Below are 16,131 nucleotides of genomic sequence, written 5' to 3' on the forward strand. Positions count from 1 at the left end.
AGGGATCAGAGTTCATGAGATGCTAATCACCTCCTAAAACAGGGGTGGGAATTGAATGATCTTAGCATTTTGTAGGATACAGCCAGCCCTTTGTCTGAACCCTATCTCTTGTTCTCTTGCCTAAAATATTATTTTATTACTGTTGCAGGAATGAAGCAAAATCCTGGAGCAAATTTCTGGAATGTGGCAAAATTGTGACTATCTATATTTAATTATATGAAAATTTACAGATGTTGACTATTTGGTAAACCCATTTATCTACATACTTATAATATCCATGTTTAATAGTTGTATTTGCTTTTACCAAAATAACTACCCTTATATTGATCACATCCTTTTAGTCTAATTTAGATATGTACTAGAGACCCAACTCAAGAAAAAAAAATCCATGGAAAAAATGCACTGTTTAGTAAATAGCTTTTCTTTAACTACTCTCCAAGATAGCTGGGCTCATGAAAATAAAGAATAGATTTTAAAAATTGGACATTGTGTATTTAAAAATCAGAGGGAAGTTTAAAATTTCAGCTAAAACAAAACATACTGAATTGGGTAAAAGAGGCACAGAATTCCTAATGAAAGAAAATTAAGGTAATTTGCGACTCTTATGCAATGCCAGGAATCTCCTCCCAACTGACCTTAGTCACCTCCCATGTCACTATTGATTTCAAAGTGATACCAGTGATTAAGTTGGACCTCTCTCTTTCTGCCAGTGGCAGAAATTTGGAAAAAAAAAAAAAAAGATGAACTTACAAAGAATGGCTGAGAAACACTATATTCTAATTATATATTGAAAAAAATATATCCAGTCATTAAACATTACTTCACTAACACAAGTTTATGAAATAAGAATGGAAGGAAGCAGAGGAAGAAAATGAATACAGGCATTCTAGATTACACTTCAGTCTGTTTCTTTTTTAATATTATGATATTTCATTAATTACATAACATGCATAAAAACATGTTATTTTGAAACAAGATGCAATGGTATGCTAAACTGTGCCAAATTCACCACTGGCCTGGGTTGGACACTTAATTTAGTTCATTGTGACTAAAAAGGAGCAAGCATTTAACATGGCCCCATCACCTTTCATGAATTTGAAAGTCAAAAAGGTTAAGCATAAGAACGGCCATACTGGGTCAGACCAAAGATCCATCTAGCCCAGTATGCTGTCTTCCGTTCCAAGAGTGGCCAATATTAAGTGCCCCAGAGAGAATGAACAGAAGAGGTAATCATCAAGTGATCCAACCCCTGTTGCCCATTCCCAGCTTCTGGCAAACAGAGGCTAGGGACATCATCCCTGCCCATCCTGGCTAATAGCCATTGATGAACCTATCCTCCATGAATTTATCTAGTTCTTTTTTTAAGCAGATATCAAGACATGCAATGCAATCCTTAGTGTAAAAGGTGGAATAATTCTCACTGAGACAGGATTAGCAGTTGATGAACTGCTATGCTAACATTATACTGATTATGCAACACATCATTTACTATCATTAAAAAGTGGGTATAGTAGATAGGAGAATGTGACAATTTTCAGAAAATGAGTGGGGACTTGCATTTTTTACTTATGGCTTCTAAAATAGATTGAAAATATCTAGCTGAAACATCTAGCTATTTAGCTGAAACATTTTTCCGCCTAAAAGTGCACTGTCCAATTAGAATAGCAGAACTGAGAGATTAGTTTTCACCAAAAATTTCATAAGGGTTTTAACTACAAGGAAATATTGCACTTACCTGACAGCTTATTGACATTACAGACCATAGTGGTCTCATAAATCATGTCAATAACCCATGAATTACATCAGCTTCAAATCAAACTTGACATAAGATACTGTAGTGGAACAGTTTCAAAGAAGCAATTATGTTCTACTTGGTTAATAATCCACATGTTAAGGTGACCACATCATAAAAGATCCCAAGATTTGGAATACAGTTCAGAGATTTAAAATAAATTTATTTTCTTATTACTCATCCATGACATGAAAAGAAAACATTCAAAAACAAAGTCAAACTATAAGAATTGTTAAAGTAATATTAAGATCATGACATAAAGCCCCAAAATCACTGCTGAAATCCATGACATAACAGTATCCACAGTTACATGTGAGACCCTAGCAACAACTGTCAAGTGTCTACAAACTTAGGGGATAATGTTTTAACTTGGCGTGACAAAGATTATCTCCCTGGACAATATTTTTAAAACTTAGGCCCCCAACACTAACCGGAGAACCACTGTACTAGGTGCTGTACAAATACATTTTAAGATACAGCTCCCAAACCAAAGAGTTCAAAGTCTATAAGACCAAAAACTAACTAAGGGAAGTAGGATACAGCATACAAGCAAAGTGGTCAGGAAAGTTACCAGTAAATATTCTGTTAATTGTGGCTTCTTCATCCACTTCTTGTTAGCACCTGTCATTTGCAACATGCCAGTAGCAAAGAATATTCTACTATTCTTTACAACTGAAAAAAATTACTTCTGAAGCTGAACAGACTGTAGATAAAAGTTTAATTTCCATACCATACATTCACTGTGTATAAAACAAAGCACCTTCAACCATATCCATTCATCTCTCCCACCTTTTCTAGGCATCTCTTTCTGAAGTCATCAAATTTGATTAATTATCCCCTAATTGTGACACTACTATTTTTCATGCCTTTTTCACTGACCTGCATGACATGGGACATCGCTTTCTTATTATTGCTGGTGAGTACAAATGAAGTTCTCCATCCTGTTTTGGATAAGACAGTACCCCCACTTCAGAAGTGAATTCCAACACAAGTGATCCTATCTTATATGGTAGATTTGAGTCGTGTTCCCTGCCTCTGCTCGTCCTCTTCCCCCGAGTCCCCCCTCCCTAGTCAGGCCGGAAGCCAGAGCTGGGCCGTGGTAAGAGCTGTCCCGGGAACACCAGCCACTGTGGGGAGTCTTGGGCACTGTGGCCCGCCGCCCAGGTCTAAGAGCAGCCCCTGTCCTGTGTCCCTGCCCACGGGGTGTGCCACCCAGGGCAGGTAGAAGGTCTGGGGCGCCTCACAGCAGATCAGGCTCCCTGAGCAGCTCTTACTACTGGCCAGCTCTGGCTTCTAGCCTGGCCAGGGCCTTGGTGGGGAGAGGAGGAGCAGCAGGTAGGGCCTTGTGTATAGGGGGGCCTAAGGCCCATCTTAGCCCCCATCCCGCCCCTTTAGCCTCGGGAGGTATGGAGCGGTGCTGCAGGGAATTTGGGACAAATGCTGTCCTGAAGTCATTCAGCCCAGGACCAGGATTTGAACTCTGCATTTCAAAACTGTCCCGCTCATTCAAGATGGGTGGTCACCCTAAGTAAGCTACGGACTATGAAAAACTGTGTGAAACTTTCCAAATGCAATTCAACAAGTGTTAATTTTTTCGCTCAAAACTGGTTTATATAGGTAAACAGTTCCTGAAATTTAATAACGTTCAGATTTGAATAAACCTGGTTTCCTGGTGGTTGATTCCTGTTGTGTATGGTGCATATCAATAGGCAAGGTCTGGTATACATTGATTTATGCATATTTACAGAGATTCACCCAAGCTTTCATTGAAACTGGAAGTAGTGGCTGTGCTGGAAAATATCAATGATTTTTCTCAGTAAACACAACTGTAGCTCTAAATTCACTCGTGACAGCATCCTCAAGTCTTCCAAAATATCCAGATAGAACAAACTTTAATACAAAAGCTTCAGCGAACAATTTATAGACAAAAAATTTTCAGATGAACCAAAGCTAATTCATGATTACAAATCAAACTCTAAGGAAGAATTCAAGTGTGTGTAATTCAAGTAGAATCTTTTACATAGCTCCAAAAGTCTATCAAGGCCTAATAACAAAACTGATATATAAAGCCATTTACTACAGTATTTGGGCAAACTTGTGCCATGCTCCTGACACTATTGAGACACGTTTTCATCAAAATACAAAAAAGTATCCCTCAGTAGTATTTTCTATTAGCTAATATCAACTAGGTGTGTTTTTAATTGACAGAAATAACAGTTTCCTAATAAATCTGTTAATGGCAGCATTTCCTTTGAGGGCCACTGAGGTTCTCCAAGATGTGTGGTCCCTATCTGTATTCCACCGAAGGTTATGCACATGCACCATGCTCCCAGAGCCGGAGCTTTTGAAAGTAGTACCGTTCAGCAGTCCACGCACGTGCCCTGCATCATCTTGTTGTTTCACCTGACGCGATAAAAGGTGCACCAGTGGGCTGCCAATGTCTCCAATTCCTTTTCCACCACAGACCTATCAGATCTGCAACAGAGGGGAAGGAAGGGAGGGGGGGTTGGACTACTGGCTTTAAGATTAAGCTAGATAAGTTTATGGAGGGAATGGTTTGATGGGATAACGTGATTTTAGTCAATTAGTCAACAACGTGTCATCGCTGGTAAATAGTATCAATGGTCAATGAGGGTCAGGCTGGAGAATCTTGCCTGCATGCTCGGGGTTCTACTGATCGCCATATTTGGGGTCGGGAAGGAATTTTCCTCCAGGGTAGATTGGCAGAGGCCCTGGAGGTTTTTCGCCTTCCTCCGTAGCACGGGGCGGGGGTCGCTAGCTAGAGGAGTCTCTGCGACTTGAAGTCTTTAAATCATAGGATTTGGGGACTTCAACAGCTGAGTTAAGGGAAAGGGGGTGGGTCAGCTTTTGTGGCCTGCATCATGCGGGAGGTCAGACTAGATGATCATAATGGTCCCTTCTGACCTTAAAGTCTATGAGTCTACAGATAGGGACCACACATCTCAAAGAACCTCCAGTTACAGGTAAGCAACTGCCTCATTTTCTTCTTTGAGTGATGGTCCCTATTGTACGCCACTGTGGTTAATTAACAAGCAGTACCTGTGTAGCAGGAAGGTGTGAGGAGAGTGACGGGACTATAGAACGAACGAAGCATCCGTCGCAGAATCATGCACCAGAGCATAGAATGCAGAAAAGGTGTGTACCAAACTCCACGTTGCCGCCTTGCATACATCTGCAAGGGACACATTTTGGAGTGCAGCTGTGGTTGATGTTTGCGCTCTCGTGAAAGGGGCCCGAATCCTGTCTGGTGGGGATCATCCCGATAATTGGTGGCAGCGCATAATACACCCTGAGACTTAGAGATTCTCTGGGTGGAAATGGCTTGGTCTTTAATTTTTCCGCTAGGGCTACGAATAGTTTGGGAGATTTCTGGAATGACTTTGTCTGTTCAAGGTAGATGAGTGTATGGGTTGATAGAGGTGGAATTGGGAAACCACTTTGGGGTAGGAACTTGGAGTGAAGAGACCTTGTCCTTATGAAAACTGGTGAAAGGGAGGGTAGCCATCATGGCTCCCAGTTTGCCAACCCTCCTAGCTGGTGTAATGGAGACGAGGAAAGAGACTTTCATGGAGAGTAGTGACAGAGAGCAGGAGGCCATAGGTTCAAAGGAGGTGGTTGTTAACGAGGTGAGGACTACGTTGAAGATCCACTGAGGAGCGACAGGTTGAATGGGTGGGTATTTGAATAGCCATAAGGGGGGTAAAAAACCAAATGCCCATACATTAGAGAGTGGAAGGTGCTAATGGCAGCTGCATGCACGTTAAAGAAACTGAGGACAAGTCCAGAATTCTTTAGATAGCGGAAATATTCCAAGAGCAGCGGAATGCCCACCGCTTCAGTGACAAGGCCCTGCTGCACTGCCCAAGAAGTGAATCGTGTCTATTTGGCTCGATATGAGCGCATTTGAAAGGATACCTCACACTGCTAGGGAGCACTCTTGCACTAGTGGAGGTGTTGTAGCAGGGCAGTTACCCCGCTCCTAGAGAAAAGGCTAGGCTGATTGGGAAGCAGCCACAGCTGGGGCCACGCCCCAATCAGGCCACACCTGGCCCTCTTATAAGGGCTCAGGGAGGAGCTGGATCAGTCTCTCTCTAGCTTTGGAGATTAGTTCTCACATTGCCATGGGACAGATTTTAGACAGATAAGCCTGAGCGGATGTAGCATCTATGTGAGCTCCTATGAACTTCAGGGACTATGTAGGGCGTAAAGTTAATTTTTTGACATTGACTCCCAGGGAGGAAAGGAGTAGAAGCAGCTGAGATGTTGATTCCTAGACCTCTCTTTTGGACCATGCTGCTATAAGCCAGTCATCTAAATAGGGGAAAACAAGGACTCTCTGAAATCAGAGATGAACTGCCATCACGGAGAAAACTTGTGAATACTGTGACAGACCCAGACCAGTGGGGTACAGGAGTCTGGTAGAGGGCAAATATACTGGTCACTGGATGAGTAGTTTTCTGTTCCCTGAGTGACCAGAGCAGGGGCTGCACTAGAGTAATCAGGAACCTGCTAGAACCAGTTAAGGCAGGCAGGCTAATTAGGACACCTGGAGTCAATTAAGAAGAAGCTGCTAGAATCAATTAAGGCAGGCTAATCAGGTCACCTGGGCTTTAAAAAGGAGCTCACTTCACTTTGTGGTGTGAGTGTGAGGAGCTGGGAGCAAGAGGCGCAAGGAGCTGAGAGTGAGAGGGTGTGCTGCTGGAGGACTGAGGAGCACAAGCATTATCAGACACCAGGAGGAAGATCCTGTGGTGAGAATAAGGAAGGTATTTGGAGGAGGCCATGGGGAAGTAGCCCAGGGAGTTGTAGCTGTCATGCAGCTGTTACAGGAGGCACTATAGACAGCTGCAGTCCACAGGGCCCTGGGCTGGAACCCGGAGTAGAGGGTGGGCCCGGGTTCCCCCCAAACCTCCCAATTGACCTGGTCTGTGGGTTCTTCCAGAGGGGAAGGTCTCTGGGCTGTTCCCCAACCCACATGGTGAATCTCTGAGGCAAGAAAATCCACCAATAAGCGCAGGACCCACCAAGATAGAGGAGGAACTTTGTCACAATACTCACAGGGTAGTGATAAGTCTGAATGAGAGAAACCTATATTGAAAATGTCGAGGTCCCACCTTGAACCTCAGGATATACATCAGTATAGAAGTAGGCATCTTGCTTATCAAGAACCGTAAACCACATGCCATTTCTAGGGAGGGAAAGTTTGAGGTGGCCTGCAAAGGGAGTAGGCAAGTAGGGGCATTGGTGTATGGCATAGTTGATGGTTCTCTAATGACACCCAGAAATAATGTTTACATGACGACTGAGTGTGTTGCGTGGATGGCTAGGCTATCAGTGTTGGCGGATGGGTTCTGTGGGTCTTATGATATTTTTGAGGAGGTTCGTAAGTACATTGGTGGTATAGTTGTGGGGCCCTGTAGCATTGTGATTGGAGCGGGTGGTACAACTTTCTCTTAGGTGCTGGTGTGTAGATGCCCAAAAATCTTAATGTGGCTCTAGAGTCCTTCAGTGAGTATAGGGAATCATCCATCTTCTATTGAAGAGGCATGATTCATCGACTGGGAAATCTTCTCTAGTGTTCTGAACCTCCCTAGGGAAGCCTGAGGGGTATAGCCAGGATTCCCTCCACATGACAATCCCTGTTGCCAGCACACACGATGCTATGTCTGGTGAGTCCACTGAGGCCTGTAGCTCGGATCTGGTGAGTAACTTGCCTTCCTGGAAAAACGCCTGGAATTGGTTGTGGTCTTGCAGAGTAGTTTATCGACAAACTGACCATCCGTTCATAGCTGATAAAGTCATACTTGGCCACCAGGGCTAAGTAGCTGGAGATATGGAATTGGAGTCCCGCCAACGAGAAGACCTTTCTGCCTAGTCTCTTGTCCTCTGTGTCAGAGGGGGTGAAGCAGAGGTGGTGTTGCTTGGATGACCAGTGAGTTGGGTGGAAGGTGAGAGAATAGAAATCATGACCCATTGTGGGGGGGACATAGCACCTCATTTCAGCCCCTTTTGGAGTGCATGTTCATGTGGCTGGAGTGTGCCATACAGTGTGTGCCAGTTGTAGGGTGGCGTTGTTGATTGGTAGGGCCACACTCACCAGTACTGATGTGTGCAAGATGTCAAGTAGCTGGTGTTGACTGTCCTATACTACTACTTATGAGATCTCGAGAGCACTGGCTATTCTCTGCAGCAGTTCCTGGAAATGGCAATAGTTGTCCGGAGACAAGGGGGTTGATGAGACTGCCACATCTGGAGATGATGAGGAATGCCTCTCCGGATTCACTGGTACCATTGGAGCTAGGCTGACTGGTTCATCGTCCAATGCTATTTTGGAATGTCTACCTAACAAGAGTTGTGGTGGCAACGCAGAGGAATCCCCCCAAACTGTTCAGAGGGTGAATACTGGGGCCATGAGTTCAAATATGGCCAACCCAGTTGACCCTGCTGTTGTGTAGCCTGTGACCAGGGTGCCAGATACTAGCTCTGCAAGTAAGATAATGTGGAGAACTGCTGTTGGAGCCTTGTGGTAATCGTGCTTCTTGAAAGGGAGCGGTGGACCGTGTCAGACATCCGTATCGTCCAAATCAGAGAGTCAAAGACCTCCACAAATAGCAGTGCAGACGGAGCTGACAGAACAGGAGGTGGCAGGAACATAGCAGGGAAGGAGCCCTGCGAGCGGTTGACTGGATCAGGCCTCATGCCATTCTAATGCAAACAACTCGGGGGGACCTGGAGCACATCAGAGTCTTCTAGGGGTCAATGGTATCCATTCCGCTGGAGGGACCAGTATCGGTAACGGCATCTGTCTGGTGACAGACTGTTCAAAAGACGCCAGTGGAGCTGAAGTAGGCGGAGTAACAGGATCTGTGATCAGTAGCGATGGATCAAGCGAGCGGTGTAGCCTTTTGTCACTCTCATGAGTCTTGGAATGGGTGATTCCTTCATGTCCAGAATTCGTGGATGGTGCCAAGTCTTAGACTTAGAGGAAGACTTACTGCCATGCTTTTGAGCATGCTTCCTTAGCTTGTGGCTAGGCCCCGGTGTGGGGTCCTTAGCACTGGTACTGGCAGAACCCAATGAAGTCTCCACAGTAGGGGGCATGCTCTTCGCCTGCTCAGGCTGATGTACAGGGCAGGGGGGTTCCCTGGCTAGAATCTGAAGCTTGGGTGCTTCTTGAGGAAGAGAGCCTGGTTTTCTCAACTACAGGCAAGGAAGGAGAGACAGCTACTGCACCTGGACATGATGTGGGATTCCCCCAAGCAATAGAAACAGAGCTGGTGCTCATTGCTGATGGAAAACAAACAGGAACAGGAAGCACAGATTTTGAACCTTGGCGTCTTTGGCATAATCCAGTACCCAGGTCAGGGTACGGGGGGAGGGGAGGGAAAGGGGAAGGGAAATGTTTGGTGGGAAACACTACCAAAGCAGCAGCCCAAATCCTAATCTTTTTTTTTTTTTAAGGAACAATTTAAACTAGAAATTGTAGAACAAAAACAATAAATCTTAACTAATAACAGTAACATACAGTTTTTTCTTCAAAACATTTTGGAAAGTGCATCACAAGGACAAGAGGACATTAGATGCTCCGACTTGGACCTTGCAACCGTGAGAAGGAACTGGAGATCCAGTGGCCCACCGTGCCCTTTATTGCCTTGGGTGAAACCATGAGATGGTGCAGGGCACATGCATGGACCGCCGAACAGTACTACTTTTGAAAGCTCTGGCTCCGGGCACATGTTGCATGCACATAACTAGGGCCCTATCAAATTCACAGTCCATTTTGGTCAATTTCACAGTCATAGGATTTTAAAAATAGTAAATGTCATGATTTCAGCTATTTAAATCTGAAATTTCACTGTGTTATAATTGTAGGGGTCCTGACCCAAAAAGGGGTTGTAGGGGAGAGAGTTGCAAGGTTATTGTGGGAGGGGTTGTGGCGGCACTACCTTCAGAGCTGGGCAGCTGGAGAGCGGCAGCTGCTGGCCAGGAGCCAGCTCTGAAAACAGAGCCACTGCCAGCACCAAGGCAGAAGGATGGCATGGGGTATGGTATTGCCACCCGTACTTCTGTGCTGCTGCCTGCAGAACTGGGCCCTCAGTCAGCAGCTGCCAGTCTCCGGTCACCCAGCTCTGAAGGCAGCAGCACAGAAGTAAGAGTGGCATAGTATGGTATTGCCACCCTTACTTCTGCGCTGCTGCTGGCAGGGCACTGCTTTCAGAGGTGGTCTCCCAGCCAACAGCTGCAATTCTCTGGCCATTTTCTGAAGGCAGCATAGAAGTAAGGGTGGCAATACCATGACCCCCCTAAAATCACCTTGCAACCCCCCTGCAGCTCCCTTTTGGCTCAGGACCCCGCAATTTGAGAAATGCTGGTCTCCCCTGTGAAATCTATATATTATAGGATAAAAACACATAAAAGACCAAATTTCATGGTCTGTGATGCGTTTTTCATGGCCGTGAATTTGGTAGGGCCCTATGCATAACCCTCAGTGGAATACAAAAGGGACCATCAGTCAAAGAGGAACAGAATAGTTTTGAAAATACTTGTGGGGAAAACTATGGAAGATTTCTTTTCCAAAGAAGCCAATTTTTCAGTCAGGCTGGAAAAAAAAATAGAATAGACTTACAAAAGGCTGGTAGTTTCTAAGGCCTGGTCTACACTAGGCGTTTATGTCGAAGTTAGCGCCGTTACATCGAATTAACCCTGCACCCGTCCACACTGCGATGCTATTTAGTTCGACATAGAGGTCTCTTTAATTCGACTTCTGTACTCCTCCCCGACGAGGGGAGTAGCGCCAAATTCGACATGGCCATGTCGAATTAGGCTAGGTGTGGATGGAAATCGACGCTAATAGCTCCGGGAGCTATCCCACAGTGCACCACTCTGTTGACGCTCTGGACAGCAGTGCGAGCTCGGATGCTCTGACCAGCCACACAGGAAAAGCCCCGGGAAAATTTGAATTGGAATTCCTTTTCCTGTCTGGCCAGTTTGAATCTCATTTCCTGTCTGGACATTGTGGCGAGCACAGCAGCACTGGCAACGATGCAGAGCTCTCCAGCAGTGATGGTCGTGCAGTCTGTGAATAGAAAGAGGGCCCCAGCATGGACTGATCGGGAAGTCTTGGATCTCATCGCTGTGTGGGGCGATGAGTCCGTGCTTTCCGAGCTGCGATCCAAAAGACGGAATGCAAAGATCTACGAGAAGATCTCTAAAGACATGGCAGAGAGAGGATACAGCCGGGATGCAACGCAGTGCCGCGTGAAAATCAAGGAGCTGAGACAAGGCTACCAGAAGACTAAAGAGGCAAACGGACGCTCCGGATCCCATCCCCAGACATCCCGTTTCTACGAGGCACTGCATTCCATCCTCGGTGCGGCCGCCACCACTACCCCACCAGTGACCGTGGACTCTGAGGATGGGATAGTGTCCACGGCCGGTTCCTCCGACATGTTAGGGGACGGGGAAGATGAGGAAGGAGATGAGGAGGGCGAGGCAGTCGGCAGCGCTCACAACGTTGATTTCCCCGACAGCCAGGATCTCTTCATCACCCTTACAGAGATCCCCTACGAAGCGTCCCCAGCCGTTACCCCGGACACAGAATCTGGTGAAGGATCAGCCAGTAAGTGTTGTAAACATCTAAACATTTATTTTTAACAAAACAGGAATATTAAAAATTAAAAGAATGGGTTGTTCATGATTAGTGTGCCCTATGCGCTTAACGGTTTAGTCATGGGCAGTGCAAGTTTTGAAAAAAAATCTAGCAATGTCCGGTTTTCAGTGATTGTCCTGCACAAGCCGCTCTACTGTTTATTCCCTGCTACTGCAGCTACAGTAAAATGCGGTCTATATGTCCGGGGATAGAGCAGTAATCCTCCTGGGATATCTCGATGAAGCTCTCCTGGAGGTAACTTGAAAGCCGTTGCATGAGGTTCCTGGGGAGAGCGGCCTTATTGGGTCCTCCGAAGTACGACGCGCCACGAGACTATCACGTACTCGGGAATCATTGCTCTGCATAGCAGGGCGGCATACGGCCCTGGTCTTTGGAGGCTTTCCCGGAGCATTCTCTGTCTGTCGCTCTCAGAGATCCTCATCAGGGTGATGTCGCCCATGGTGACCTGCTTTTAATTAGGTAGGGGAATGTTAGTGTTGGGACTGCTTTCCCGTTCCTTGACAGAACTGTAACCGCTGGTTTGTAGCCACGCGGTGGAGGCGGGAGAGGGGCAGCCGAAAGGGATCGTTCCCGGGGACAGCCGCGAGGGGGTGGGACAGGGGCAGAGTTCCCGCTTGCTGGATTGCTGGCTGCAGGAACTGACATAGCTTTAAATGTGAAATGAGGCCAGTGGTAATCTAAAAGTTTTAAACTGCCACAAGCGTACGGCTTACCATGTCTGCCTGCAACAGAAATTCCGTTGTGCTGCCCCGCTTCTCAAATGTGCTGTGCAAGACCCCAGGCACTGAATGCGAAGGCCGAAAATTCAACCTTGTGCTGAGTGCGCATGTGATAGGTGCTGTGCATGGTCTTGTTCACAGAGAAAGACTACGTTCTTTGTTCACAACTACATTTTTCTTTCTGAGGAATTCACTCCCTTTTTCCCATTTCCACAGCCCCATCTGCGACTGTCTCACAACCTAGCCTGGAATCACACTCCCAGAGGCTAGCACGGATTAGGCGTAGGAAGAGGAGGACACGGGAGGACATGTTCTCTGAGCTTATGGCCTGTTCCCAAGCCCAGGCAGCACAGCAGACCCAGTGGCGGGAGAACTTGACCCGAATGCACCAAGCCAACATGGATCGGGAGGAGAGGTGGCGGCAGGAAGACCAGCAGGCGACTCAAACGCTGCTTGGACTACTGAGGGAGCAAACGGACACGCTCCGGCGCCTTGTGGATGTTCTGCAGGAACGGAGGCAGGAGGACAGAGCCCCGCTGCAGTCCATCTCTTACCGCCCTCCCCTGCCACCAAGTCCCATACCCACCTCACCCAAAGTGCAAAGAAGGAGAGGCGGCAGAGTCCCTGCTAAGTCTCACTCCACCCCTGCAGAGAGCTCTAGTAGCAGAAGGCTCTCATTTCCCAAAATTTGAAAAGTTCTTTCCTTCCCGCCTGACACAAGCCCCCGTCCAAGTTTCACCTCCCAATGCCATGTGTAGTTGATAATAAAAAATACGTTTCTGTAAACTACTGTTTCAATCATGTTCTTTTGGAGGAGGTTGGTAATTGGACAGGACAGTCACCTTTGGCAGGGTACATAGTCGGGGGCAGGCACAGCAGCAGGGCACATACACAGTGCAGTGATGCAGTGACTAGTTACCCTGGTTAGTCTGGGAGGTTGTTTTCATGTTATGTGGTGGGGGGTGGGTTGCTCTGTGACTTTGTGGCAGGGGAGGGCAGTTACAGATCTTAAGCGGCGGTCCTTAGGCAGGAACACAGAGCCACACAGCAGGGGATCTGTAACCGTCCTCCCCCTGCCACAAAGTCACATAGACCCCCCCATACACACAGTCCCGATCAGGAGGGGTGACAGGCTCCGTTGAAACAACCATCCCACCGCAGCGGAGCCTGTCAATCCTTGAGTTTAGAAGCTGCATTCGCGTCACTACACTACACCCGCTCCGCACCACAGTCTGCGTCCCAGTTTTAAAAAATTCCCGCAAAAACAGTATTAAAGAAAACGGTGTGCTTTAACAAAGTTGAACTATTTTTATTTCGAAACGTGTGTTGGAAGGGGGGTGAAGGGGGTATGTAACTGGATAGGATAGTCAACATTACCTGGGTAAAGAAACGGGGGCAGGTTTAGCTTCTCAGTACACAAACTTTAAAGTCACAGGTTACCCTGCTCACTCAGGAACTTTGCTTTCAAAGCCTCCCGGATGCACAGCGCTTCCCGCTGGTCTCTTCTAATCGCCCGGCTGTCTGGCTGTGAGTAATCAGCAGCCAGGCTATTTTCCTCAACCTCCCACCCCGCCATAAAGGTCTCCCCCTTGCTCTCACAGAGATTGTGGAGCACACAGCAAGCTGCTATAACAATGGGGATATTGGTTTCGCTGAGATCACAGCGAGTCAGTAAGCTTCTCCATCTCCCCTTGAGACGGCCAAAAGCATACTCCACCACCATTCTGCACTTGCTCAGCCGGTAGTTGAAGAGTTCTTTTTCAGTGTCCAGGGCGCCAGTATAGGGCTTCATGAGCCAGGGCATTAGCGGGTAGGCTGGGTCCCCGAGGATGACTATAGGCATCTCCACATCCCCAACAGTTATTTTGTGGTCCGGGAAGTAAATACCTTGTTGCAGCCTTCTAAACAGACCAGAGTTCCTGAAAACACGAGCGTCATGAACCTTGCCCGGCCATCCCACGTAGATGTTGGTAAAACGTCCCCTGTGGTCCACCAGTGCTTGCAGCACCATGGAAAAGTAGCCCTTTCGGTTAATGTACTGGCTGGCCTGGTGGTCCGGTGCCAGGATAGGGATGTGAGTTCCATCTATGGCCCCACCGCAGTTTGGGAATCCCATCGCTGCGAAGCCATCTATGATCGCCTCCACGTTTCCCAGGGTCACTACCTTTGGCAGCAGTACATCAACGATTGCCTTCGCTACTTGCATCACAACAACCCCCACGATAGATTTGCCCACCCCAGATTTGCCCACCCCAAACTGGTTCGCGACTGACCAGTAGCTGTCTGGCGTTGCAAGCTTCCAGAGGGCTATGGCCACTCGCTTCTGTACACTCAGTGCAGCTCGCAACCGGGTGTCACTGCGCTTCAGGGCAGGGGACAGCAACTCACAAAGTTCAAGGAAAGTTCCCTTCCGCATGCGAAAGTTTCGCAGCCACTGGGATTCATCCCAGACCTGCAGCACTATGCGGTCCCACCACTCAGTGCTTGTTTCCCGTGCCCAGAATCGCCGTTCCACGGCATCAATATGACCCATTGCCACCGCGATGTCCTTGGCGCTGGGTCCCCTGCTTTCTGACAGGTCCGTGCTACTCTCAGACTTCAGGACATCACCGCGGTGCCGTAGCCTCCTCGCCTGACTTTTCTGCATCTGCCTCAGGGAAACCTGTATGATAAGCTGCGAGGCGTTGAGAGAGGCCACAACTGCAGCGATGGTCGCAGCGTGCTCCATGCTCGCAGTGCTGTGGCATCCGCGCTGTCAATGACTGGAAAAGTGCGCGAAATGATTTCCCGACGGCGCTTTCAGGGAGGGAGGGCGGGAGTGATGGACGGATGACGACAGTTACCCAAAAGCACCCTCGACACATTTTGTTACCCAGAAGGCATTGCCGGCTACACCCAGAATTCCAATGGGCAGAGGGGACTGCGGGAACTGTGGGATAGCTGACCACAGCGCACCGCTTCGAATGTCGACGCTTTCACCGTTAGTGTGGACGCACAAAGTCGAATTACTGTCCTTAGTGTGGACACACACGTTCGACTTTGCAATATCGATTACAAAAATTCGATGCAAGTAAAATCGAACTACTCTCGTAGTGTAGACAAGGCCTAAGACATTGCTAGTTTCTAAGACATTATTCAGTGTGATTCTACAGAACTTGAAGATAACTATATTTCTGGTAGAATTAGATTCTACTGATTCCCTATACTCACTGAAGGACTCTAGAGCCACATTAAGATGTGAATAGAGCTTTATTTTCTTTGAAAGTTATGAATTGTTGGTGTTTAAGAGCAACTACCTGTTCCCAGAATGAAAAGCTGCACCCTGTAACATGCACAAAGAAAATGTTACTATATATAGAAGAACTCAGCCTAGGTAAATTAATTTTTTTGGCTAGATAGAATAATGTAAACTACTTATTATTCTTTATATCACTTTTACTGATCTCATTTTCTATATGAATTTTTAAACCATACTGGTTGTAATTTACCTTTTAATTTTTTTTCTTTTGGAGACTTCTCCAAGTCCCATTCTCAAAAAAACAAAAAACAAAAAAACCCTCCAGAAACATTTAAAAGTTCATGCAGTAAAGCACTGTCCAATAAAACTTGTATAATACTTTAGCCTTTAGGCAGGAAGTAAAATTTGGTTGGATTTCATGACAACAGCAGTTTCATTTTCGGCAAGCAGTACTGACTCCGGTTAAGATTTGCTGATTAAAGTTCTTTAGAGAATATGGTTGAGGCTAACTAATCACAAATGTTTGTACTTTGATAGTCCACATAACCTGTCTTGTCAGCTTTATATTTTGTACAACTTGTACACTGAGATTTTTGAGTTGTACCAATCTACACAAGAAATCCAACAAATTAAAAATGACACTAGAAATCTTGTATCTATACAGGCAATAGTTTTAATTTAATCCATATTT

The 16,131-nt window shown here is 46.6% G+C and overlaps 2 protein-coding genes across 3 annotated transcripts in view; one reads left to right on the forward strand and one right to left on the reverse strand.

Moving 5' to 3' along the window:
- Nucleotides 1–16,131, reverse strand: part of ME1 (malic enzyme 1) — a 387,310-nt gene that overhangs the window by 349,550 nt on the left and 21,629 nt on the right. The gene's annotated exons all lie outside the window — the stretch shown is intronic.
- LOC135982261 (uncharacterized) lies at nucleotides 10,457–13,013 on the forward strand. The gene is made up of 2 exons (XM_065588092.1): nucleotides 10,457–11,432; nucleotides 12,419–13,013. Exons 1-2 carry the CDS (start codon nucleotides 10,856–10,858, stop codon nucleotides 12,892–12,894), a joined length of 1,053 nt encoding a protein of 350 aa, XP_065444164.1. The 5' UTR covers nucleotides 10,457–10,855; the 3' UTR covers nucleotides 12,895–13,013.

This window comes from Chrysemys picta, chromosome 3, assembly GCF_011386835.1.
Source record: "Chrysemys picta bellii isolate R12L10 chromosome 3, ASM1138683v2, whole genome shotgun sequence".
Taxonomy (NCBI): Eukaryota; Metazoa; Chordata; order Testudines; family Emydidae; genus Chrysemys; species Chrysemys picta.

Excerpts from the sequence above, each read along its gene's own strand:
- LOC135982261 (XM_065588092.1), top strand. The coding sequence starts at position 10,856 with ATGCAGAGCTCTCCAGCAGTGATGGTCGTGCAGTCTGTGAATAGAAAG. Across the intron at positions 11,433-12,418 it reads ATCTGGTGAAGGATCAGCCA|CCCCATCTGCGACTGTCTCA; the intron begins GTAAGTGTTGTA and ends CCATTTCCACAG.